Source organism: Leguminivora glycinivorella, chromosome 17, assembly GCF_023078275.1.
Source record: "Leguminivora glycinivorella isolate SPB_JAAS2020 chromosome 17, LegGlyc_1.1, whole genome shotgun sequence".
Classification (NCBI taxonomy): Eukaryota; Metazoa; Arthropoda; class Insecta; order Lepidoptera; family Tortricidae; genus Leguminivora; species Leguminivora glycinivorella.
In genome coordinates, this window is record NC_062987.1 from 13048482 (window position 1) to 13075734 (window position 27253).

Sequence of the window (27253 nt, forward strand, 5' to 3'; positions counted from 1 at the left end):
CTATGGAAATGGCGTGTGCACATCATAGTTATGTTAATGCCTTATATATTATTATAGCGATAAAATGTTGTAGACTGGTGATAATTTTATACCTTATACCCTCTGACTACTGTTTGATGTAAATATTTGAATCTCTTATTAATTTTAAAATAATATAATTTAATTTTAACTATAAAACTCCCGTGAAACCGCGTTCACGTTTTTAAATATAATTTAATATTAATGTAATTTTGCGCGTTTAATTATGAGAAGTTTAATTTGTTTATGAGTCCAATTAAGTTAGTTATAATGTTTAATTTTGTGTCATTTTACTTTTGACTTTGTATTTCGGATTATATAATTATTATTGGATATCATGTTCAATTATTTCAATATGTTTATGCCATTATGATCAGTAACGATCAACTGGAATTTGTCGTTAGTTTGAAGTCTCGTTACAGTAAGAGCAGCTTTTAGTTAAGGGTGTTGCTTCTTATACGTTATGGTTGTAGCGTACTTAATATTATTCAGTATTCAATGTGTATAGGACATTATTAAAGGTTGTTGTTAAGGCCGATGCAATATATCTGCCGAAAGCCATGCTTAGCTGTGTCGAAAATTACCGGCAGACTATCCGGGCCTTAAGTAGCTTTAAATTTGTAATATATTGTGTTAGTTTAAACAAACAAGTGTTTCATTTGATGTCCATAGCCTGCTAGTTCAGTTGTCAAAGGCAGTAGTGATAATGTCGATTTTCTTCGATTTCCACGTTGAACCTGGTGGTAAAAAGTTTAGAAGAGCCATAGATTTGGATAAACATGAGATCAATCTGTTCATGGATAAAGAGCATACTAAAGCTATATTTGGAGATGTGGACATAGGTGCACTCATGTAAGTATCATACCAAAATTTAATTGTTGGCTGTTCTAATTGTAATAAGTAAGATAGGAAAAGGTGAACTAGTAGTTCTAGTCTAGCAATAAAATCATACTGAATTCAAAAGATGTAAAATCTGGAACAAGCTTTATTTACAGTGAGCTGGCAACCCTTTCGATATGCCTAATAAATGACCAGATGAAACTGATCGGGTTCATGGCACTGAATGACCATCCTAATGTCCCGGGAGTGCCGGCTGCCGACTGGGAGTACTGGCTGAAGAACATGTTTCAGTAAGCACGACACATGTCATTTTCGTACTGATATCACATAAAAACGTAATACTAGGTAGCTTTATCTCTACTAGATGTCGCTTGTCCGTGATTTGAAAATCCTGAATCGCGCTATCAAGATTTTTCTTAGCTAAATGACCGCAGATGCCATACAGTTTTCGCTTAATTACAACATTTCACGCTAGATGGCGTTATTCTTTGTAATGAAATTCCTGAATCGCCTATTAAGATTTTGCTTTGGTTAAGGACCCCAGGCCCCATGCAATTTTTTTTCATAGCTACAACTTTCTACATTAGATAGCACTTCTGTAGTAAAGATCCATATATTATATTACGCGATTTTATTTCGATTTCAAACGCCACGGCAGTTCTTTAGTTACAATTACAATATGCTGCGCTAGATAGCGCCTGTGTAAGTGTGTATAAGCATTCTATTTGCACTATTAGATCAGTCAATGAATGCTCAAAAGGGGGGTCTAGGTGGAATGGCCGAAAGCAGAAAGTTTCACTACGGGATGTTGTTAGGGGTAGTCATGAGACATACATAATAAAAGTCCTCGGACTTTGAACGTGAGCTCGAAGAGGGGGGGATGAAAAAAGGTCCCATTTTTTGGTTTTTTGTTCATATTTCAAAAACTATGCGTCATACGAAATTTTGGTTTACCACACCTTGAAAGCTTATAAAATTCTCTATAACTTTGATCTAGAAACTTTTTTTCTATTCTCAACCATTATCTAGGTATGAGCACCTAAAAACTGTAAATTTTTTAAAAATCGTTTCCCCGCCACTTTTTGCTTCATACATTGCTCCATATCTTGCAATTGCAAAATATTTATCTTAGACAAAAGTTTTTTTTTTAAATCTTGTAGATCATTCAAATACCTTTCATAATATGTGTACATATGCTTCTGGGTCATGTACCGTTGAATAATTATACGACTTTAAAACGAAATGAAACAACAAATGTATGTGATAAACGTGTAAAATATGTATTTCATGAACATGATTGTATTACGATGCTGTATAAATGCATTCACACAACAGGTAACAATACAATTAGCTGTATATAAAGGCCTTCTCACACCCACATCTACCACTACTACAATCTGTGGTGCACCGGCAAAATATTGACTTCAGTATTTCTTCCGGAGCAGCTGGTACTTTGGTTTGCACAGGAATCAGTAAGTTGTTTCGTTCCGTGCCATCCCCATTCATCATCCTCCTTGCGTTATCCCGGCATTTGCCACGGCTCATGGGAGCCTGGGGTCCACTTTGACAACTAATCTCAAGATTTGGCGTAGGCACTAGTTTTACGAAAGCGACTGCCTTTTACTTTCCAACCCGAAGGGTAACTAGGACTTATTGGAATTAGTCCGGTTTCCTCACGATGTTTTCCTTCACCGAAAAGCGACTGGCAAATATCAAATGACGTTTCGCACATAAGTTCAGAAAATGGTCCTTGGTATATTAGCGAGGGAGGTAAAAAAAGTGTGGAATACTAATACAACTAACTAACTTAGTTTCAGAGGTAAAACTGCAAATAACAGCTTAAGTTACAATTATGTCCTAACTCTTAAAAGTTTTCTACTACAATTCTACTTTAAGTCAAATTTTAACGTAAAAAAAAGGTTTTTACTTGACGAATACTGGACCAAGTGCGCTAAAATACTCGTACTCTTAGATCTAGAAATCAAGTACTCTTAGATCACAAACTGTTATAAATTTGAAATTCTCATGAATGCAGAAATAACCTCATTGATTTCGTTAAAACAAATCCGAATTTTTATGTTATTACGTGAACAAATATGTTAGTTATGTTACTTTGTACCTTTGAACGGCTCTCCTCTGTAAAATCATGAGTTTACACTTGCCTCAGTATCCTTAGGAGGTATGGATATAACTTACACGTGTTTTAATTTACTCGCTGCCTCTTTGGGCGGGATGATACTAATCGGTCTTCTTTGTTTGTTTGAAATGCTGTCGATCTCACACCTTACTACTGTCAACACTGCAATTCTCTATTATAACCTTGTGTGTCACTGTGTTTGTTGTCCCAAATAAATCAAACAAATTGAAACTGTTTCTTCCATGTCATCTGGATCAGATGTGACAACTGTATCTTAGACAATATCCTCCCCGCCGTTATCATCAGTGTCTTCCTCTATCCTGGGGGTGTCGTTGACTTTCGATCCGGAGGTTGCGGGTTCGAACCCGGCTCGTACCAATGACCTATTTTCTGAACTTATGTGCGAAATGTCATTTGATATTTGCCAGTCGCTTTTCGGTGAAGGAAAACATCGTGAGGAAACCGGACTAATTCCAATAAGTTCTAGTTACCCTTCGGGGAAGAAATAGATGGCAGTCGCTATTTAAAACCGGTGCCTACGCCAGATTGGAGTAGTTGTAGCAAGCGCGGATCCAGCTTCGTGCCGTGGCAAATCACGTGGATAACGCAAGGAGGATGATGATGGGGATGGGCACGGAACGTTACTGATTCCTGTGCATGGCCAAAATACCAGCTGCTCCGGGGGAAATACTGAACTTAATATTTTGCCGGTGCATACAGACTGTGTAGTGGTAGATGTGGGTGTGAGAAGGCCTTTATGTACAGCTAATTGTATTGTTACCTGTTGTGTGAATGCATTTATACAGCATCGTAATACAATCATGTTCATGAAATACATATTTTACACGTTTGTCACATACATTTGTTGTTTTATTTCGTTTTAAAGTCGTATAATTATCAACGGTACATGACCCAGAAGCATATGTACACATATTATGAAAGGTATTTGAATGATCTACAAGATTTTTCAAGAAAACTTTTGTCTAAGATAAATATTTTTCAAGATATGGAGCAATGTATGAAGCAAAAAGTGGGGGGGAAAACGATTTTTAAAAAATAACAGTTTTTAAGAGCTCATACCTAGATAATAGTTGAGAATAGAAAAAAAATTTCTAGATCAAAGTTATAGAGAATTTTATAAACTTTCAAAGTGTAGTAAACCAAAATTTCGTATGACGCAAAGTTTTTGAAATATGAGCAAAAAACCAAAAAATGGGACCTTTTTTCATCCCCCCCTCTTCGAGCTCACGTCCAAAGTCCGAGGACTTTTAGTGTGTATGTCTCCTGACTACCCCTAACAACATCCCGTAGTGAAACTTTCTGCTTTCGGCCATTCCATCTAGGATCGTTCGTTGACCAAGCTATATTAGGTACATACAAGCAGTTTGTTATACGTATGTAGTAAACTATTCTAAACAGCATTGCCATGAATTCCTTGCAGGCGTAACTTGCTGCCCCACAACACCTTATTTCTTCACATGATGTGTTGTGCTGAATTCGCCAACGACTTTTTCCTGGACGAAGCTTTCGCGTCTGTATTCAGCAATGATGAATATCTGCGGCATATTGTGCTCATACCACCGCCGACTTGCACGTTTGGTATGTGATATATAAAATTTAATTGAAAATTCTAGTACGAACTCCATGTATATTCGAATTGAAGAAGTTTCGTAAGGATATGTCCAACTCCAAAGTGTTACGTTATCAGCTTATAATGTAGCATATATACCTATAAGTGTAGGTATGTATTATTTTAGCACTGATTACACTAAGAGATCGCTTTATGGTGCTCCACTCCAACACTAACATACAGTGTTGGATATAAATATAACATTAGTAAAATGTAAATTTTCAGACATACTATCGAGGTACAGACCGTTTCGCAAGCACATAATAAAGAGGATACCGTCTAAGCGAGAAGATGACGACGCGGGATTCTACATGTACTTAGCGCATCGGGATGAATTCTATCCAGACCTCTCTGTTCGTGTCGCTGTGTAAGTTGAAGGCTCTTAGAAATAAAGAAATAGGAATAAGTAAGTTTATTTTCTAAGCTCACATTACAAAACTTGTAGGGGGAAACGCCTGGGGAACTAGCTGGTTTAGCGCGCTAGTGTGGTAGGTATAGCTTATTGCGTCCTTTTCGCACCCTCTATAAGCGCTAAATCCTGACGCGATAGGTTATGTCACACGAGCCTAGCACTCGCAGTAAACAATTTATACGAAGTACGAATCAGACAGATACAATGTGCTATAATGCAGTATGGCTCCTCTGTAGGTAACTTTGTAACTTACACCTCAGTCAAAGTCAGGGTGACCCAAATCATCGGAACTTCAGTTGATAGCCATGAGTTGAATTTGATATCTTAACCCGTAAAAGTAGTAGTAGGCACCTAATAATTGTTTTGACTACAAACATCTTAAAATAATTATGTTTAGTGAAGAAGACAATGACGACGTAGTGGAGATCCTGGACAAACTGCATCCGAGCATGAAGAAGTTGTACGGAGACTTCTATGTCAGCGAGATCATCGGGCGACACCCGGAGAGCCCGAGGAAAATCGTCGTAGCACAGGTACTCCATTGCAAATACGAAGGCCCGATAGTACCTACTTGAAACAGCCGTAAGCGGAAAGATTCTAATGGGTCGAAAACGCACATGCGACACCCCTTGATGTCCAGGCGTCCATAGGTTACGGTGACCGCAGATCCATCAGGCGGACCGTGTGCCTGTTTGCCACCGACGTACAAAAGGGCTCATAATTCATATGCTTTTGCCTATTGATAGACATCAATTAGGAACACTTCAAAGTGGCGTCGGTATTTTTGGTTTCCACTAATCCTATTATTAACGCTTGATGACCATCTCAAATGCTATCGGGCCTTCGTATTTTAAATGGAGTATATACTATCTAGCGGCCCCTATACAAGGAAATAAGTAGGAAAAGAATATAGAGTTGAACTTCTAATCGAACCGATCAAACTAAATACACCGCCTAAAATTTTCTCTGATTTTGCCCGAAAGTTGACTGGGAGAGAATGCCTCATGGCATTAAATTCGCCTTTTGTGCATTTAGTTGTTATTTGTGCATTAAATTTTAAATAAAGGCAACTATATCCAACGGTCGCTGAAGTACCGGGTCGAAAGACCTTATATTTGTGATTTAACCTAGAGGTCAAACAAGAGATAAATTCACGCTGTGCAAGTACCTACAACTAAGCGTAGTCGCTTTTAATCACAGTTTGAAGTCGTTCATTAATAAAAAGTGAAGATTTACAGAAATTCTTCTATAAAAATCGTTCAAAGTATTCCTGTATTTTTAGCAAGACGACGAGGCTGTCGGGTTGATGTGTCTCAACGCACAAATCGACTACCAAACTTTATCAAAGACGTATGATCTTACTCCATACTTCGGCCTGAGGAAGGTGACAGGGCAAGAGAAAGAAGAGTTGTGGAAGGCAAATTCATCGTTTTTCGCTTTCGGGTTAGAAATATTTTATGCCTAATTGCCTACTTATCTTTAAAGATTACCTATAGGTAAGTGTAATTATTTTCCCTTGACTTTCATGCAGCGTAGGTCCTTTATAAAAGTACATTACCTTGATTTAGAATACAGCGTAGGTAAATAGATTGAAAGCTACTTATAGATGGTTGTCTACGAAAAATATAATGCTGCAATTTTATTACCTACCATCATAATTTTTGAAGCAACCGCAGGCATAAAATTGTAGGTAGGTACTTTATAATACACAGTACAGGTACGGCACAGGTACTATTTACAATAATAGAGGTACAAAGGCGAAATTATCTCTAAGTACACTACAATTAGCATCATGGATACCATGATATCCATAACTAACCTTTTATCCTCTGACGCCATACAGACCAATTACTAGTATTACCAGGGTAATACTGGTAATTGGTAAGGAATCCAGGCTAACCTTAACTGTTCAACTTTAATTGTATCTCAACTAATTTATTATTTTATCCGCAGAGAACCAATTTTGCTTGGAAAACGTAATCCTTTCGATAGTGTTGCTGACTTAATTGACATAAACGAGGTAAGATTATTACTTACCTTTGAAGGAAAACGTAAAAAAATTAGAGTTTTGAATGATTGACGGTTATTTTCATTAGATTTATATTGACGGGAAGACCGTGATTAGCTTTTTGATTTTTGTCGAGCTCCCGATATTTCGACGCAGTTATTATGCATCATGATCACGGAAAACAGATGTTTTCTAGGATGGTATGTCTATATCCCGGTCAATATAAGTCTAACGTAAAAAATGCTTAGGTACCTACCTCATATACCTTTGTTTGTATAACAATTTTATTTTGTAGATTCCTCGTAAAACATCGACGCACACGCCACGGAAAACCTCAAGCCACGTTTTCTTCAAGAAGAACGCAGCCATGAGGCGCAGCATGGATCAGTTGTTCTTCAACAAACATTCTGATGATTTCAGCGATAAGGTAAATCTGTAGTAAGTCATATTTTTCCTATTTGTAATACCTACACACAGACAAAACTCACCGTGTGGCCCAGAGCTGGTTGTGTTTGAAGGTCTTACTAATATTTTGTGGCCTGAATCAAAAACGTAACAAAGTACCTACAATCCTATTTAATGTTCTCCACGCCAAAGACAGTGCTGCCGTCTACCGTTCTCGTACGTTCACTTGTGCATAGAAGATTCTGCCATCTTGTGGAAACCAGAAGATCAAACTTCACATTTACGTCCGCGCCAAAAATCTGACGTCTTCAATGTAGCCTCTTACAGATCATTTTATCTTTAGCGGGGTATCTGTTTTATGTTAGATTTTACATATTTATGACATATTAATATTACTTATATTATAATGAATATTTGCTTGTATGTCTAATAGGTGTACATTCCGTCCCGGTCGCCTTCTCTTTTCACTAACGCATCTCTTCGCCCCAGCGTGGTTTTGGATGAGGATCCATTCGACTACGATATAGTTAACATTGACTCCAGCCTGCTCGCTGTACCAGATGTTCCGATCCCGCTGCGAAAGATCTCGTCTTCTCTGTGGCTGAAAGAGTTAGTATTATCATGTCTAATCTCAAATGTATGTATACTACATTTGAAATACGCAGGCCTGATAGTACTTGAAACTTAACAAGAAGATAATGTTTTCCTTTTGATATGTAATTAGGAGAACTTCGAATTGGCATGCGTCGGCGCAAACTGCATGCAACTAATTGAACTGTTTTCACTTATCCTATTGTTAACTCATGCAACTGTTTTTACTTATCCTATTGTTAACGCTTAATGACTGTCTCAAGTGCTATCGGGCCTTCGTATTTGAAATGGTGTATACAATCCTTCTCGAGCATCTTCCAAGGGGACCAAGGGCATGAGCGTATCTCTCAGCCCCAGTGTGGTTCTAAAAGAGGATCCATTCGACTATGACATGGTCAACATTGACTCCAGCCCAGCCTGTTTGCTGTGGTTCTGTGGCTGGAAGAGTTAGTACTAAGCATCCGTTATATGTAGTATTCTGTAGGTTTATTTCCTTTATATTTTTGTGTAGTCGAATTCGAACAGTCGTGAGGAAACTGCTTTAAGTAGGTACTGATTGGTAACTGATTTCTAGTCACGCACCCCATCCACTTTCAAGCAGTAACAATAGGTATTAGGTACATGAACAAAATAACGCGATAGAGTGACTAAAAAAAAACATTCAGTCGAATTGAGAACCTCCTCCTTTTTTTGAACTCGGTTAAAAATGGATGATTTTGTCCATAGAGGTATAATTTAAAAATAATGTATAAACTATTCACTTTCAGACAGAACTCACATGAAAAAATTAAACGGTTTAAAACTAGAAAACGATCGACAGTAATAAGCTCAAAAAGGCTAAAAAGTGGGTAAATATTTAAAGCAGGTATTCGCAATCAGAGAAAAATCTAGCAATAAATTACATATTTAAATACCGTTAATTTTAATTTTCCAGAACAAAGGAAACTATTACTAACGGCTATGCAGGCCAATACTAGCGAAACAGTAGAATCAGAGTATCGCGGAGAGCCCAACGCGTTCAGCATTGAGCTGTATGCCTTGCGAGATGATATTGACGAAAGGTTTGCATTATTGTGCTAAAACCATATTGATAGTCTTAGTAGATGCAATAGAATTGCTTAACTTGAACTCACGGCCTCGGCCATGAAGATCTCATCCGTAGAATGCGAATCGAAATTAGTTTTGTTCTAGGTGTAGGTATGGGTAGGTACCTACTCCATTTCAAATACGAAGGCCCGATACGCGTCGGTGCAAACTGCATAGGTACAACTAAAGCGAAAACAAAGCGTGTATAACCACAAAAAAAAAACCCCGACATAGTGGACCGATTTTCATGAAACATGGCTAAGAACACTCCCGAATAACTCAGCTTTCAAAAAAAAAACTAAATCGGTTCAACCGTTCAGGAGCTACGATGCCACAGACAGACACAGACAGACACGGCAAACTTATAACACCCCGTCCTTTTTGCGTCGGGGGTGCGTCCCGTGAAAAAGGGTCTGATAGGTATCTTTTGTTTTCACTAATCCTATTTGTTAACGTGTAATGACTGTTTCTAGTGTTATCGGGCCTTCGTGTTTCAAATGGAGTGTACATACCTAAAAGCAAATCTTTTTTGTTTAACAAAAATTTCTTACCTGATGCTGAGTTTTACAAGTTAAAGTCAAAACTTAAAAATAATGCGAAAAGTTATACTTGTTGTAAATTCCAGAAAAGGCTATGACTTGCTGCAGGCTGCTTTTGAATTGATGAAAGACTACGAATATTGCTTGCTTCGAATGCCTTGTACCAGCTCTTCTATGTTCTTGCTGAGACATTTTTGTGTAAGTTGGTTGGTTTAGGTTACAGATTAATAATTAGTTACTACGTAACAATGCCCTCTCATGTGGACACACTTTTTGACCTGACTACTCATTCTGGCTTAACTATAATTCTGTGGTGGTTTAGGTTTTTCACTGCAGAAATGACAGCGGTTTTCAATGGTGGCGGTAGTCTGCTAAATGACTGCAGGTTCTCAAAGATGACTAGGTTCCGATGATTCCGATCCATTTATCAGAAACATTCAAATTTGTGTCCAGCCTCTTAGCCATATAGGTACCTACTAACTAACAAGGGCATAAACTATCGCTCAAACTCAACATTCTAATGCTATATTCGCTTACGACTCATAGATTGAGAAATGCGATTAGTTTATAATACCTTAAATAGATTTGTTTTACAAGGGAGCAAAGTAATTGTTTTTAAAAGTGGAATCTTGAGCGTTGCGAGGGTTTCAAGGCACGAAGGTTGAACAAACTGCCACCGAGTGAAACACAAAAATTTTCACCACACCAACACGAACAAAATACTGCCTATAAAACATACCATAGATTATTATATTTAGATATAACAAAGCGTATCTTAACTTTCAGTTTGTGCCCTGTAAAGATAAACTTTGCAGTGATTATGCGCTGTACATCGCTCACAGGAGCTCAGTTTTGGGGTTAGTATCTTCGTAGTCCTTAACGGTATTAAATAAAATCCCGTAAATAAATCTGCATCGTCGTCTAGGTAGTAATTAAGTGCCATAGAAAAGAATAAGTATGTTCGATCCACTGTTGATAAGGACTGTTACTGAGTTTTCACATTATCCGATCCGATATCGGATGTCGGACCGATATCCCATACATTACAGGCGCCATCTTGGATTTTTTCTATTGAAATCCTTCCGACATCCAGTATGACTTTAGCACACTTTAGGGAGTCCCGTATTAAATAACACCTACTTATTATTTTGCAGAAAATTGACCGTCCGTAAAGCGGAGATGGTGGATGTTCCACAGATATCTAGGCTGATGAACCATTTGGACGGCAAGGAAGCTATGTGGTTGGTTGAGAACAGTATCATGGGCAAGCAGCGGCATGAAGCCTTTGTGTTTGTGTGTGGACTTGATATTATCGGCTTTGCGGTATTAGAGTGAGTAATTTACTACATAATGAATAATTAACTCTGAGTCTTCAGTCACTCCTGAGGATCAAATAAGCCAGACGGACCTTGTGTTGGTGCTGAAGTTGTTGGTAGGTGTATATTACAATTTACAACACCCGCTATAACCTGTTTTTTTATAAATCTATTTAATAGGGTACTTGACCCTTTTTTAAAGACTATATTATATTACTGTCCAATGAACCGAAAAAAAAATATTACCTTATTTTATTACGACTTGAAAACCGAAAAAAACATTTTTAAAGTATACTTTCACTTAATCAAGCAAAAACAACATTAGCCTTGTTAATCTATAGATTGTCTGTGCATAACGTCAATCGAATTGAACGCAAAATTTTCTGATATTTATGTATGAGGCATAAAGTTCATCATGTCAGTGATTGACTCGACATAAAGTTAAGTTAGGTTCTATGACGTCACTACATCGCTGACAGCGTTTTCGGTGGCCAAAGTTAAAAAAAATATTACACACATTTTCAATCGAAAATACGTAGTCATTATTATAAACAACCATTTTTTGTGCCAAATTCGATATGAGTCTAGTAGCCTATTTATAATTTTTTCTACTTCCGAACTGTTATACGTCATTTACAGGGTCGTGCATAGATCTTTAAAACCCTACATAAAGGTCTATTCCCCAAAGCCAGTGTCCGCCGGCTTTCCGCGCATGCGCGCAGTATCGAAAAAACTGAAAACGCATTGTTTGGCTCTGTAACCATGGCAACGCCTTATAACGACACTGCGCGAGTGCGCGGAAAGACTTTGGGCAGCTGAGCTGACAGTGCAAACCTTTGCGTCAAAATACAGGAAGCAGTGTGAATTTCACGAAAGTTATTCAAGAAAACTATTAAAAACTAAGTGCATGGTCGTAGAAAAAGTATTGTATGCAACGGTGTTTAACTGAGTCAAAAAATACTCGTGGCGTCTTAATAACAATTTTCGGCTTCGCCTCAAATTGTTACCCACGCCACTCGTCTTTTTTGACCTCCTTTAAACGCCTGTTGCATAAAATACTATAATATTGAATAAGATGTATGTCCTTTTCATTAAGTGTAAGTAGTATTGTTTACTACAGCTGAAATCATAGGTATCATAAAATATAAGTACAGATGTAGTGTAAAAAGATTTGCCTTCGTATTGTTACGGAAACGTAACAGTACAAGATGGTCTGACATTGACTGAACTAGCATGTCAAATACGAACGTTTCCGGAAAAATACGAAGGAAACCCTTTTCGCATTACATCTGTATGTACCTATATTAGGTTGATCGTCTAATGAAAAGCACGATCGAAGTTTCTAACTGGGCACACCATTTTAAACTTTACGACATTTGCAGACCTCCGGAACAAATAGATTTCTTACAAGCTCGCTACGACATGGATGCATTTCGCATCCCAAAATACCATCACTCTGGCCAAGGACCACATGTGGGGTTCGTCAACATTAAGACGGCCCTAGTGTACCCGGTTTTCGAAGTACATTTTCGGTTCTTCTTTAGAGAGATCATGAGGCTGTCAGGTGCTGATACCCTGATTTGGTTTACTGGGTATAGGAACAAATGGGTAATCCATTTTAACTTTTTGCCACAAGTTACGCCTAGGCCTTGTTACATTGGTTTTTGTACTAAGGTGAATTTAGATAGATGTCTGCAAGGCAAGAAAAATTATATTTTCCTTACTTTATGATGACACTGAAGAATTAAGTACTTAATTTAAGCTTACTTTTTACACCAAGTTTCATCTAGTCAAGTAGTCACATGCTTTTCGACCTTCTGAGTAAAATATATTCTATACCTATACGGGCATTTTTAGGGTTCCGTACCAAAAAGGTACAAACAGGAACCCTTATGGTGCGACTCTGTCCGTCTGTCTGTCCGTCTGTCACATTACTAAATATCTCGAGAACTACTAATGCTATCAACTTGAAATTTGGAATAGTTATGAACATTGTAAACCTCTACAAATAGAAAGTATATTTTTTTTTAAATTTATGAATTTTAACTGTAGAAAATGGCCAAAATGAATGGGGGGCAAACTGTAAATTTCAAGTTACTAGATCAAGTGGGATATCGTTAGAAAGAGCGTAAATTGAACGTAAATAAACTATTTTTTATATTTTTTTGTTGTGGAAAAAAAAAGAATTTTGAAGGAAAATGTAAAAAAAAATACCGTTCCCCCCCCCCCCTTATCTCCGAAGTTTACCAACTAAAAATTATGAAAATTTTAGGAAACATTGGTTTTATGCTAAATATTACAGGAAAAATATAATCGTGTTTGTATCTTGGAAACTTTTTTTTTTAATTCACAAAAAACTTTTCATATTTTTACTTTCAAGTTACCCACCCTTGCGAATGTATATCGTACTTCAAATTAATACGAGATGTTACGTAAACCGTCTTCTTTCCAATAAAGTAAAAACTGTTTAAATCGGTTAACATTATAAAGAATTATCCCTGAAAAACCAACAGTATACAGGTCGCGCAAATTAGTTAGCGAATTCACGAAGAGATGGCGCTATACACAATAATGCTCATTAGTACCTATACTTTTGTCTTCTAGTCAAGTCATTAGAGTTATAATGAAAACATGAGATTATTTTAACTAGGTAGTTTGAAAGAAAGTTTGTACGGGACCCTCGGTGGGCGAGTCCGACTCGCACTTGGCCGGTTTTTTTATTCTTGTCAGGATCAAAAGACCTCGCGATTCTGTATGAATAGCGTAAAAATACCCATGTTACAAAAAAAATATGGTGGACAACTTTGAATATAATGGCCCATACAACCTTTAAGACATGGACGATCCTACATGTGTGAAAGAGTTTTCGGAGGTATTGGTAGGTTTAAATTTCCTGAAACATAAGGGCATAGGTAAGGCAATAATTTATGTTTTAGGTAATCCACAAAGCTAACTCTATGGCTTTATCAATGGTGCCACTTAAACCAAGGCAATGGGATCCTGTCTTTAGTTTAGTTCCAGAGCTGAAGAAAATAGGAAAAATGGCTAAGAAAGTGTAAGTGTTGGACTTTTTCATCCTGGTTTCCTCACACGCTTTACTTTTGCTTTCTCTATTCTATGAATATCTATGATGTCTGTGATATTGTAGCTAGAAAATGGGGTGAGGCTCTAGGAGTCTTGACAGCTCGTTTTCGATGACGGGTGATCAGTAATTTTCAATGGAAAACTATAGTGTCAGAAGCAGCAGCTTAAAACGCTAGAGACTTTGCTGATGATCGTTGATCTAAAATAAAGGGGGCTTAATTACATACTTAGATCAGACACTTTATGCTACTTCTTCTTCGTTCCTTCAGCATGGCATTTAGTTCGTGGTTTTTGAGCAAGAAATTAACCAGTGTGACCCGGCTCAATGTCGACACAAGGATCATCGTTGTCGGAGCATCGAGAACTGCTGTGGGATTTCTAAGCAAACTTTTGTTCAGGTATCTTTTGATAATTATTTTCACATAATATGTATTATTAGTAATAATATTTCTTTTTTTTAGGGTTCCGTACCTCAAAAAGGAAAAACGGAACCCTTATAGGATCACTCGTGTGTCTGCCTGTCCGTGATCACAGCCAATTTTTTTGTACCCGCTTGATATGGAAATAGGAGCATTCATAGGAAACATTCCCATCTATTACCCCTGCTTCATGAATGGCATGGCGGCAGTCACTTGGGACGGGGACAAGCATATTCTTTTATCTGGTAATCCACACCCAAGTGAGAGGGTTTAAAACACTACGAATCACTCTGAAAAAAAAACCTTTCTTGAAAATTGCCTTTGCGCTTCGCTTGGCTTCTTGGTGATTACGTGCTTCCACACTCACTGAGACATAAAATATGAAAATTACTCTCGTAATCTGCCTTGGTAACACCTGGCTTTTGGAAGTCAAAACATCACGAAGATTAAATGCCTTAGATTAATTAATCTGATTGATTACACTTACTTATATGTACATACCTAAAGAGCATTTCTTTTTTTTCGCCAGTTTTATGAAATGTGATATATTTGAAAAAAAAAATGCTATTTCTACTCAGAATCACTAGCTTTTTCAATCCTAGTAGTTAAAAAAATTGTCCCATACGATTTTTTCTTATTTTTTTACCATTTTCCGTATATGTTGGGTGGGGTAACAAAAGAGGAAAGTAACAAAAATGTATGGAAATTCTGGGACACTTTTTGTCTCTCAGTGAGATTGAAAGTACTCGTGATTCTGAGTACAATCGACCTAAAATTCCCTAAAAAAATCAAAGTAAAAAAAAGAAATGCTCTAAAGTGGGTGGCAGAACATCGCTTAATTAGCGACATCGCTTAGTAGTCAAACAGAGGTCTGAGTTTTCAATCAAATTCCTTGCTTGGCGTTTTTAGTGGCAGCCTGCCATCGGGATTCTTTTCCGTTGTATTCCAGTGACGCGTCATCGTACCTGACGTTCACGAGTGTAACCCTCGTGTCAACCGACGGCTTGCCGTACGTTCGCCACCCCGACCCCTGTGCAGAGATGATGTTCCCCCACCACCGCACTACAACGCAGAACTACCTTCAGAGCACGCCCTATACGTATTATGCCAACGTGGTGCAAGGAACTTTGGTGGAAATTAATAAGTAAGACCATAATTTACTAACATTTGTGGAAACAGATTAGTTCGAGTGTGGTATGAGTTAAAAGTTTGGTAGAAAATACTGACAAATGCTACCTGGATATGTAGAAGGACGATGCGTGAACTGAATCCTTTCCTGCATGTATTCGAATCAGTCAATACCTAGGTAGGTAGGTAGGTATTGATTTAAAGATGTAATCGGGAGAAACGTTAAGATGAGAGAGACTTTGGAGAATAGAAAATATTGTGGAGTACGACTATGCTGTTTTTGCTATCTGAATCAGATAACATGTTGCACACATGAACTGCCTGAATTTAGTGATGACTGCAGCGGCCATTGTCTGCTCTGTCTAGAGAGGTCATTAGCTTATTCTTGTTTTGATGAAGTGTCCTTTTGCGCATAATTTAATTTCAGTAATCATGTTCATCTCATCTAATATCAACACAGGGAGGACAAATATATAATAATAGCAAGTGGACAGCGGTATTACTACGACAAACTCTTCCTGATGTTGGGCCAGCAGTTTCAACACCCGGATTATCTGAAAGCCGTTTTAGATAGAGAAAGGGATATTCGGTGAGTATTTCATTCAAATTTTATTGAAAAATCTGCTAGCGAATTTGTGCTGCTTCAAATTTTATTCCTCATGTGAGTAGAGATGGGCGCTGACGGGTAAATACCCATATCTACCCAATCTACCCGGTATTTACCCGTATCTACCCAAATGAGCGGGTATAAAAAATAATCTATGAAATTAAAGATTATTCTTAATTTACATGACTGAAATATATTTTTCTACTAAAATAAATATATATATTTGACTAACTAATATTAAAATGTTAACAGAGATTCCAAATATTCCATATAGCATGTGTAATTTACCACATTCAATTAAAAAGTTGTATTCCCCAGATGTTTTAGGCCCACTAAGTATTCAAATAACTTACTTAACTTAAACACGGTGGACAGACAAATTCAAATTCATTAGCCAATGAGGTCACAGCTTTGCAAAACGCCAGTGCCCTATACCACAAAACTTTACAAGTGTACAATTCTACAAAATTGTTAAATTGTATACAAAAAAATGTACCACAATCATTACAAATATGTTATGGTTACAATTTGCGGTAAACAAATATGTCACTTTTTTTTAAAGGCATTAGAAAACGACTATAACCTTTTAAAAGGCATTAGAAAACGACTATAACCTTTTCAAAGCTGTATAAACGTATCCTGAAAACTTCATTATAAAAATAGCTCTATAATGGTATTCATATCACTACTATACAGTGTTAAATACTATAGCAGTGTTTTCCAAAGCCACTATATCCCAAAATAGTGGTATAGTTAGGTTTTAAATCTGTTAAAACACAACTACTAAAAATACTATAAGCGGCTTGTTGGTAACCTTAATAGCGCAAATTGATTGCATAACAGTGATTTCTAACACCATTATACAGTAATATTGTTCTATAATAGTCATATTTGATCCTCATTATTTTTAAAATCGGGACTTAATCGCGTATAACTAGCGCGGCTGTCAGAAGGTGTTGATGTCATTTCAAGCCAGTCTTCTCCGAGACCACGGGGACTACGCCGTCCTTGAAACGTTGGAGGTCAGTTTAATATGTAGTTATACGCGATTAAGTCCCGATTTTAAAAATAATGATGTGTAATAATCGTGAAAGTTTAAATCAATATTTGATCCTGTTATAGACCAGGCCTATAGCGGCTCTATAAAATGGTGATATAAACGTTTACATCACTTCCTAATAACACCTTTTAGCTGTATAACGCAACAACTATAGCTGCTTGTCGGGAACCTTAGTAGCGCAAATTGATTGCATAGCAGTGATTCCTAACACTATTATACAATAATATAGACCTATAGTAGTCATATTTTATCCTGTTATAGACCAGGCCTATAGCGGCTCTATAAAATGGTGATATAAACGTTTACATCACTTCCTAATAACACCTTTTAGCGGTACGAGTACAAGCTTATATAGCTAAAAGGTGTTACTGGAGGCTTTTATACGACAGGCGGTCACGCGAAAACCTTTATACGACATCTATAGTAGCTTTTAGCGTCGAAAACCAAAATTAGAGCACTAAAATGTTACTTGCTGTTTGTTTGGTAAAGCCTACTATCTAGCCGAAGTCCAGTATCTAGCCGAAGTCACATAGAAGGCATTATTACAGTCCGAATTCAAAGCAAGTGTTAATTAAAATCACACATGGACGTGGCGCTTGTTTAACTAAGTACAAACTAAAGTATAAGTATCCCATAAATAAAAATAAAAAAAGTAACTGACCGGTCAAGTGACTTATTGCACCCTTTAAATACGCATTAGGGATTAGTTCCTCGTTTAGAACAGTTTTTGTTAAATATTACACACATTAAATTATTTTAGAAATTTCGCATTAAAAGGGACGGCAACTGCTATTATAGAACAAAATAACCTGTATAACGGAATCTCAAATGCTACTATAGCATACATTGATACTATAATAGCGTTACTGTGTCCTCTATGTCAACAAATTAGCACAATAGTCATCATTACATCACCATTATAGACCTTAAACGTCACGGATGATACTGCTATAGGCCTATTATATCACTAAATGGCTGCATAATTGCGCCAAATCGGCTCTACAGTACCAATATAGACTATTTATAGGACCATTTAGTGTGATTTAATTTGGTGTCCTCGACCACTATAGGACCAGAAATTGTTACTTGAGAGGAACTATAATAAGCACACAAAATTTCATCCCCATCGGTTCAGCCGTTTAGGAGGAGGAGGTAACAAACACACAAGCATGTCAATGATATTTAACAAATTCCTTATTCAATACAAATACTTCGATATATGTTTATAGAACTATATTAATAAAATATAAATATATTATACAATACCAAGAAAACATTTTTTCACGATTAAATTCAATTTATGACCCATTTTATTACAATATTTATTTATACCCACCCATTAGGGTAGAAAAGGTAAATATCGGGTAGATTGGGTAAATACCCGGTAAATACCCGATATCTACCCCGGGTATTTTCCCGCCGCCCATCTCTACATGTGAGTCATAATAGGTCAACTAATCATAGAGGTAACTGACTAGTATTTTGGCATAAGCGGGGTCGCCATGCATTTTTTTTCTTCTAATCTATTCGAGTGTCTCACTGCTAGGAAAAGGCCTCTCTCCTTGATTTCCACGTCTCCCAATTTGATGTTTCCTCCATGCTATATTATTAGATTTATTCATACCTTGTGATTCTCAATATCCTAACATTATTAGTCATGAGATGTTATTGAAGTAAATAAGCATCGCTAGGAAGGAATCATTAGATACCTATTAACAGTAATTTCACATAGACACGGAATGACTCCATCATACACTCGCTTGGACGTCCCATCTCTCCGAGAGCCCCAGATTGAGACCAACTACGACACGCCACCAAACGTGTTCATCATCAACACAATCGCAGATGCAAACAAGGTGGTGCGACAGGTCCGCAACTTAACTGTACATTACAATGGTAAAGAGCTAATTTAGTATGTTATTTATCATCGATTTTGGTTGTTGTTCTTCTTAGGGTACTCAAGACTTGGGACATCCTTCCACGCCTCCCTGTCTTAAGCTATCGTCTTGGCGTCTCGTTATACTTAGCTCCAGTAAAAAACAAACTTTTGAAAGTCTTATGGAATTTCTATTAAGTAGTTAAGACTATTTCTCAGATAGAACTGCTGGAAGATATTGTAGTTAGCAACGGCCAAAGTGGAAACATATAATAATTTTTCCCATTAGTTACTACTGTCGCTTTCATGTTGAAAAAAATTTCGATTCCAAGAATTAGTATATTAACAAGCATGAACAATACAAGTACCTAAGATTCTTTTACTAATAAGTATGTAATATCTGTTTTTAGAAAAAATAATAGTATACGGATCGTCATTGGAAGTCTACTGCTGTTTAGCTGCGCTGAAAGAAATGAATATTTCGAGCAAAAGAATCGTATTTGTGGAACCGTTTCCGTCGGAAGACCTGCGGCAGACCCGAGTTCCCATTTTCAATAACGTCTATGTAAGTCAGAGTTCAGCTAATGTACCTACATGCACATACAGTACCTAAGCTGTAGAAGAACCTCCTACAGCCAATGTTTGCACGAAGAGGGCCAGGACCTGTAGCCAAGACCTACGATCGTTGACGCATCGCATTGATGCGACAGAGTCAGCTTCGTATCTTTCACCACTGAGCATCATTTATTCCTTACTAATTTCTCACCTTATAGGTTGACCAAACGATCTCCGAAGTCCTCGATGAGCTTGGTATAAAAGTGCTACGCTCATACTACTTCCAGTATTGGAAGACCGATGACCGAAACGTGGTCACCCACGTCAGCTTCTTATCGCACTTCCATATGGTTGAGCTGGAGTGTGCTGCGCTGTTTTATTATGGCACACAAGGGCTCGACGCTGATGCCTTCCAAGGTACAAATAAAAAATTGATTGCGTATTTAAAGGATTTTAATTATAGCATCATAATCATCATGGTTCATGCATGACACAGTGACGTAAGTAGACCGCAAGTCTCAAGCATTCTGGCAAAACAAATTGTACATCTACATTGTAACCTAAATTGCAGACCGTTGAGTGTTACGGTCGAAGACTTGGGTGTCGAACGACTCCCAAGTCTTCTACACCTATCAATGTTTGGTCTAACTTTGTGGTCTAAGTCGAAAATATTAACTGGCCTCCAACTAACCAGCTCTGTCCCCAAGATTTCTTACTTACTCCCAATCTTGACGTAGGAAGATGTTTATAGAATATTTTAAGGAAAGGAACGCCGAGTGCTCGATAATCATTCTTATCTTATTCAACCAGCAATCCATAAAAGTGGCATAGTATACTCGGAGGGTATTCTAATCGACCACGAGTGTCGGACGAACGACCACTCGATATACGCCGCGGGACCTGCCACACGATACAGCTCGCGCTATTTCGCTGAGATGAGGAACCATCAGTATTACGACTCTTTTGAAGTTGGAGTAAAGGTACAGTTTCCCTAATAAAGTGATACATTAAATTAGCATCCACAAAAATTTATCTAGTGTACTCGAAGTGGTCTAGTGTTACTGGGGAGTTACAGTAGATGTGTTTTTCTTTCTTATAAGTTTTCCGAAAGCTTCATTCCTCATAAGATTGCCTAGCTAATCTAGCTATAGAGAAGTCTCCATATCTGTCTTAACTTTATGTTTTATTAAGGTTTTTTTACAAGACGACTTTCACATTCATTCTTCGGTCTTCCTCTCTTTTTAAAACCATTTCTTTGTTCAATATATGCACAACCCTGTTAAATACTGTAGAGTGTGTTATATTGATTTAAGCTAGATACTTTATGTAGTAAAATAATATCTGTTCTAGCTCGGAATACAAATCAGAAACCAGCTGGACCCGCTATTCTCACAAAACACGCCAAATTCTAGAAAATCGATGCAGACCTCTGTGAAGAGCGTTAGCTTCGATTCTACCATTTACCCCACTACTGCCAGAACATTCGCTGAGACTGGGGAGTCGTTCTACAGTTATAAATCGTTAAGTATAACTTTCAGCACATGTATTATACAAATGTTTTCACTTCTATTCAATTCAATTCAATCATTTATTCATAAATAATAATTTACACGTCACATCATCATATTACAATTTGCATTTCTATTATAGTTCATATTGGTAAAAATAATAATAGTAGGTACTTAATCTAGTATTAAATAGTACTAACCATAATTTTATAATTTGCTGTTCATATCACAAAGTCTGTAGGTATTTTACATGCATGTTTTTTTTTTTAGTTAAATTTCGAGTATGAATGTTCTGTCTATTCGTTGTAATAGGTTAGTAGGTTCAGCTATTATTTACTTTTTTACTTGCCCAAGTAATCGTGCAAAGCGTAGTACGCTTCGGAGATTAGTCTTGCGAATCTTTACGTTTAATTTTTTGTGCAATTTTTATTATCAGTTGTCGCGAGCAAGGTTCCATACAAATAATATATGCATGTTTAGCGATGTACCCATTTAGATAGGCAAGCGCATCTGAGATGTTCGTATTCGTGTTGACACTCTTATTCGCATCGACATAAAACCGGTTTAGTTCAGTAGCCGCCGTGGCCGCGCGCTGCTTATCTGACCGGCCAGCTGATTTGTTTATTAAAATATCCAGTGCATCACGTTTGCCATCGCACTTACCTGTCTCGGAGGCAATTATTTGCCACGCCGTTCGGCATATGTTGTTACTGTTTGTAATGGAATTATTTACAAAGCACCGGCGTGCCTTACCTAATTCATTCAGATAGATATTCTCAGATGAGATAAGTTCGTTATATTCACAGTTATCATTAGTTGACTGGTTTAGTGAAATCCTAGCTTTAGTTTCACGCATATGATTTCGCGCTGCTACCACGCTTTCGTTGAGCCAACATTTAGATATTTTTTTAACAGGGTATTTTTTTACGGGGAAGTGTATGTTGAAATAATGAATGATAACGTCTAATACCGAGTTAAATGATTTATTTGGACAGTTGTGCTTAAGTAACAGCGCATCCCAATCGTAAAGAAATAAACTACGATTAAACTCGTCAACATTCATACTCGAAAAAACTCGTTTTAGTATAACACTGTTAGACTGCAGTAGGTAACTTCTTAATTTCTAACGACACGAATATACATTTGTGGTCTGATACATACATTTCATATGGTTTAACACATAAGACGTCAGTTACGGGAATGTTGGTGTAGGCATGATCTATACATGTCTGTGTAGTGCTACAGATTCTCGTAGGGAAATTGACTAGTGATCTCATACCAGCTGATTTTATTAAATCTGATAATACTTTTTTTTCATTGGTTTTGGTAAAAAGATCGATGTTAAAATCACCTAAAATTAGTATTTTATATTGATTAACTGTGGGAAGGTTTAAAAGATGGTGCAATTTCGAAATAAATACAGGAAAATTATTTTCATGGCCCGATTGTGGGGGAGGTTTGTAAATACATACGATTATCAAGCCTAGACCAACATATTCCGTTGCACACGCCTCCATGTTCATCTCTTCACTGAGTTGAGCGACCTCCAGGCGTTCCAGGGTGAGCAGGGACGACTTGGAGTATATACACACTCCGCCGCCGTTCCGCGAGGATCTGCAGAGGCTGGAGCTGAGTTTGAAGTTCATTATGGTCACTGCCTCCAGCTGCTGTTTGGAGAGCCAATGTTCGGATAGACAAAGTACGTCGATGTTATTGTTCAGTTGCAGTTCACATTCCAACTTGTAAGTTTTGTTTTTTAGCCTGTTGATGTTTTGATGGATCACAGTAAATGTATGAGTTTGAATAGAATGCCCCGTCGTTTGCGGGCCGGTTGCGTGCAAGCTATAAGTTATGTTGCTTGCGTTTATTTTCGAACAAAAAGGGCCTCCATGGCGAAACGCATATGTTGACCGGCCATGTCTCAGTTTTCAGGAACACGTCATACACTGAAGACGGGATTCCAATTTTAAAGGAGTTGTAGTTTTCATGCTTTGATTGAATGAGCTCGACTGTGTAGTTGTGCTCGTCGTCGATTGATTTTAGGTAACAGATTACGTTGTCAGGCTGTGTCGTTGTTTTGAAATAACATGCATGTAGATATTTAATCTGTTCAATGCCCTCTAGGTTCGTATCTTTGGCCGTCCCTTTTATTGTTTTTGTTGTTTTTGAACGGCGATAGGTATTTTTAGTTCTGTTTTGGTCGCTGATTGTAGTCTCGCTTTTTTTACTTTGTACAGCGCTAGCCGAGTTATCCAGATCACAGGGTTCATGTTCGTGGTTAATAGGGGAGTGATGTGAAGAATGCTGAGTTGGTGTATCACTTATGATTGAGGCAGGCGTGCTATGGGAGCTTGGTGATTGGTCGGCTGGTGGTTTCGGTGTTGTTGGTCGACTTGGCTTGCGTTTCTGTTGCAATAAGGCCAATTTGTGTTTAGTGTCTTTGGCAGCTGCTCGAACCGGTCTTTGAGATTCTTTAGATTCCTTCAAGTTGCTGTTCTTGGACGAAGTAACGCCACGGGAGACGACAGTGGCGTAGTCATCGTTGAGATCCACCCTCGTTTGTAGCGGTTGCATCGCGGGTATCGCGGCACTTGACACGTTCGTCGTCGTGTCGGTTTGAATCAAGTTACCGGTTTTCATTTCACGTATTTCACTTTTCAAAGCACTTATAATGTGACTTAATACTTCAATTTTGTTTTCAAGCGGGGTAATTGCAGCTTTAACAGCTTTTGAAATCGCGACATTGTTTGTGTGCGACATTTTTATGCACTTTGGTCGTTTAACGAGCGCGAGCGCGCAAACGCTGCTAGCCGGCCGGGTGTGCGAGCGAGACTGATATTATATTTATTAATACTAATTATATGTATTGCGGTTAACACATATACACCGTGTCCAATAAGTCCGAATACTCACATTTTACCTCAGTTCTAAAGATATAGGGATCACAGGCCATCAAATTCTTATTTAAACTAAAGAGTATATTCCTATTAATAAAATACAAGCACAAAGTACATGAAATTTCCGAAGTGTCTAAGAAAAACAAAGAGGTAAAGTGCCAAAAAATACTTGCTCGGCACGCAGGTGACGAATTATTTTTTATAAGGAGAATCTGTATGTGATAAAACAGACGCCACGTGTCCAAAATAAACTATTATGGGTACCGAGGATAGATAACGTTCCGGGCAACTAGAAAAATGTGCCTAGGTTCCAGAGCTCACCATCGGCCCAGGTGTGGGATGCAGTATGTAAGCGAGGTAAACTACCTTCAGTACTTACAGATAAAAGCGTTAAAATCAACGTTTTTTTCTTTAAAACCAAGGTTTTGGAGAAAAAAATGCCTTAAAGTTAAAAAGGATGCTTGGGAATGAGTATCATGTGTCCCAACAAGACGCACCTCCAGCACATTAGGCAAATGGTATTCTAGCGTAGTTTCAGACTAATTTGGCAGTTTTTTATCTGAAACATGAGTGGCCACCCAGGCCTCCAGGTTTAGGCGTATTAGACTATTTTGTATGGTCATACATGCTTTGAAGACTAAATTTTTATAAAATCATAAACCTAGATAATTTCAAAAAGGTTATCGAGAGTATTTGGGATGAAATGTGAAGAAAACGGTGCGTGCCGCGTGTGATCCGTTTGAGAAGCGTTTGAGGCTGGTAAACAAGTTAATGCTGGAGTTATTCCAAAACATTTGTTGTGAATGTAGTGAATAAGAGTGCCATTCATAAAATATAATAATAATGTAGTAACTATTTGTTCATTTTGTTTTATTGGCTATTTGTGCTGTATTCAAACTTATTGGACACGGTGTATATGTATTATTATTAGCCTAGGTCTTGAATTTCAAGCACTAACAGTGCGAGAAGCGATCACGATGCCCAAATCATAAAACTAAATGGTAAAATTAGTTCTAACTTTATAACAAATTAGGAGCGTTTTCTGTTAACTGGCGCAGTCGGTAGCCTTAAGATCCTAGTTTCACTAGTAGAACCCTATATTCATTGTATACTTTAAACTTATGCCACTTTTGTGACCCTTTTTCGTCTTCTTACCTTACTTTTTAACGTCAACGGTATACCTTGTAGGACCATAAAGCGAGATTCAAAGCACCAACCAGACAATGACCTTGACGGCCTGCCAGTGTACAAGAACCCCCACTCTAAATACTGTATCATGCCAGGGGGACTACAATATCTGGAGGTTCGGACTCCGGGGATGAAGATTCCACATCCTTATGTACAGTCCTTGGACCATAATGTAAGTAGAAAAGAATACAGTGTAATTTGCTTCACTCATGAGATCCTCCAAATTACTAAAACTATAAAAACAAAGACATGTTGACAATTAGAAGTAACCATACATATACATTATAAGCATTACAAGCATAGATGCTTATATTCTCAGGATATCGTTCAAGATACAGTATAAAAATGCACCCAATGCGCTATAGAGGTATGCGCCCTGAAAGTACGATTACCCGCCTACCTTAGACCTCATACGTCTACCTTGAGTCGTAGAAGTACTAGTTTTGTTGCTCTATAGTTGATTTTTCAGGGCTTCGTGATGGAAACATTTAAAACAGGCTATTTCAAGTTGCACATGACCCCAAACTTTATCGTGGATGGCATCACGTGTTTGACCCCTGCGAAATACTCCATCGCGCACTTCAAGGCGCTTTTTGGAAAACCTGCTACAATATTGAACAATGTTCACATAAAATACACTGTAAGTTAACTTTTTTCATTAGGTCAGGCCAACCACACATGGAAGTGTGAATGTGGAAGGAAGAAATGGGGAAGGAAGACCGAGGAAAAGATGGATGAACTGTGTGAGAGATTTTATGAAACAAAAATAAATGAATTATAGGATAACGGCCGATAGAGATGTATGGAAGATTAAAGACATGTTGTGCGATGAAGACATGATAGCTTGACTGCTATCTTAAAATTGCAAACATACCAACCATTGGTGCGACACCGACTAGATAATGTATTAAATTCAAGGACATCATATTTTAATATTTCTCTTGCAGACTAAGAAAGTGAAAAACTTATACGAATTCTTCATTTCACCGGGCATCATGTTTTTGTATCACGATCATATTGACGAACTGTTTGCTGTTGTCAAGGAAATTTTACCTCTGGTAATTAAAATACTCTGCAATTGATGTAATTGTTTAAATCTGCTTTTGCCTGTCTTAAGCTTCAGTAAATTTGAGGATAACCTGTCATTTTTTACAGGATAAACCCAATGGCGAAACCCTTAGCGAAGCATTAACGGAGGCTAACGACAAATACAAAAGGACAGTGAGTGTTACTATAATTTTCTGAAGCATCCCATGTCACACCCACTCTCCTAGTTACTTAAAGGCCGGTAAAACACTTCAAACACCTCTCGTAGAGTCCATGAATGTCGGTAATCAGATCTCTTATCATTAGGCGATCCGTCTGTTTGCCTCCTGTGTTTTATCTGGTTATGTTTTAGCTACCCAAATCAAGAATAGTTACTCTCTTACGTAGTAGGCGCGATGATCCAAAACGAATCTTGGCTTCCAACACAAGAGCACGTAACTTTACTGGGTCCAAAGACCAGACCTACAAAGTATCTATTTTTACTTCATTTACTTTCAAGATTAAAATGATAAAAAATCTATTCCAGGCAGCCATCCGTTCAAAATTCGAGAAGTCTCCCCACGTGGAAGCCATCGCGGCGTACGTTCTCGAATGGGTATCACAGAATGACCTACTGCTACCCATGTACTATCAGCCCTGGCAGTTACCTGACTTCCAGCATGATAGTGGACTACATCCTGCCTTCGTGGAAAAGAAAGTTACATCACGATTCTGTCAGGAATAAATGTCTGGAAATAAATTGATGAAAATAAAATTGTATTTTTATTTCTCTTAGAAGTTGTTTTGGAAAACTCCGAAAACGTACTATTCGAGACGGGTGTGGTTTTGCATGAAATTCTTGCGCAAAAATAAGTTTCATCAGAAAAAGAGACCCAGCTCTTATCATATTTTTTTTTTGTATT

General features: G+C 37.7%; 1 protein-coding gene across 1 annotated transcript; it reads left to right on the top strand.

Annotated features, from left to right (window-relative positions):
• Positions 1-709: 709 nt before the first annotated feature.
• Positions 710-27098, top strand: LOC125235608 (cilia- and flagella-associated protein 61-like). The gene is made up of 29 exons (XM_048142206.1): positions 710-870; positions 1014-1148; positions 4437-4594; positions 4851-4992; positions 5435-5570; positions 6320-6480; positions 6991-7057; positions 7341-7472; positions 7884-8059; positions 8809-8885; positions 8976-9102; positions 9753-9864; positions 10453-10523; positions 10821-10997; positions 12365-12590; positions 13919-14037; positions 14336-14464; positions 15435-15629; positions 16074-16202; positions 19013-19176; positions 19567-19721; positions 19930-20128; positions 20522-20691; positions 21062-21231; positions 25305-25476; positions 25774-25944; positions 26252-26362; positions 26460-26525; positions 26878-27098. The coding sequence occupies exons 1-29, from the start codon at positions 725-727 to the stop codon at positions 27073-27075; spliced, it is 4191 nt and encodes a 1396-aa protein (XP_047998163.1). The 5' UTR covers positions 710-724; the 3' UTR covers positions 27076-27098.
• The last annotated feature ends 155 nt before the right edge of the window (positions 27099-27253 follow it).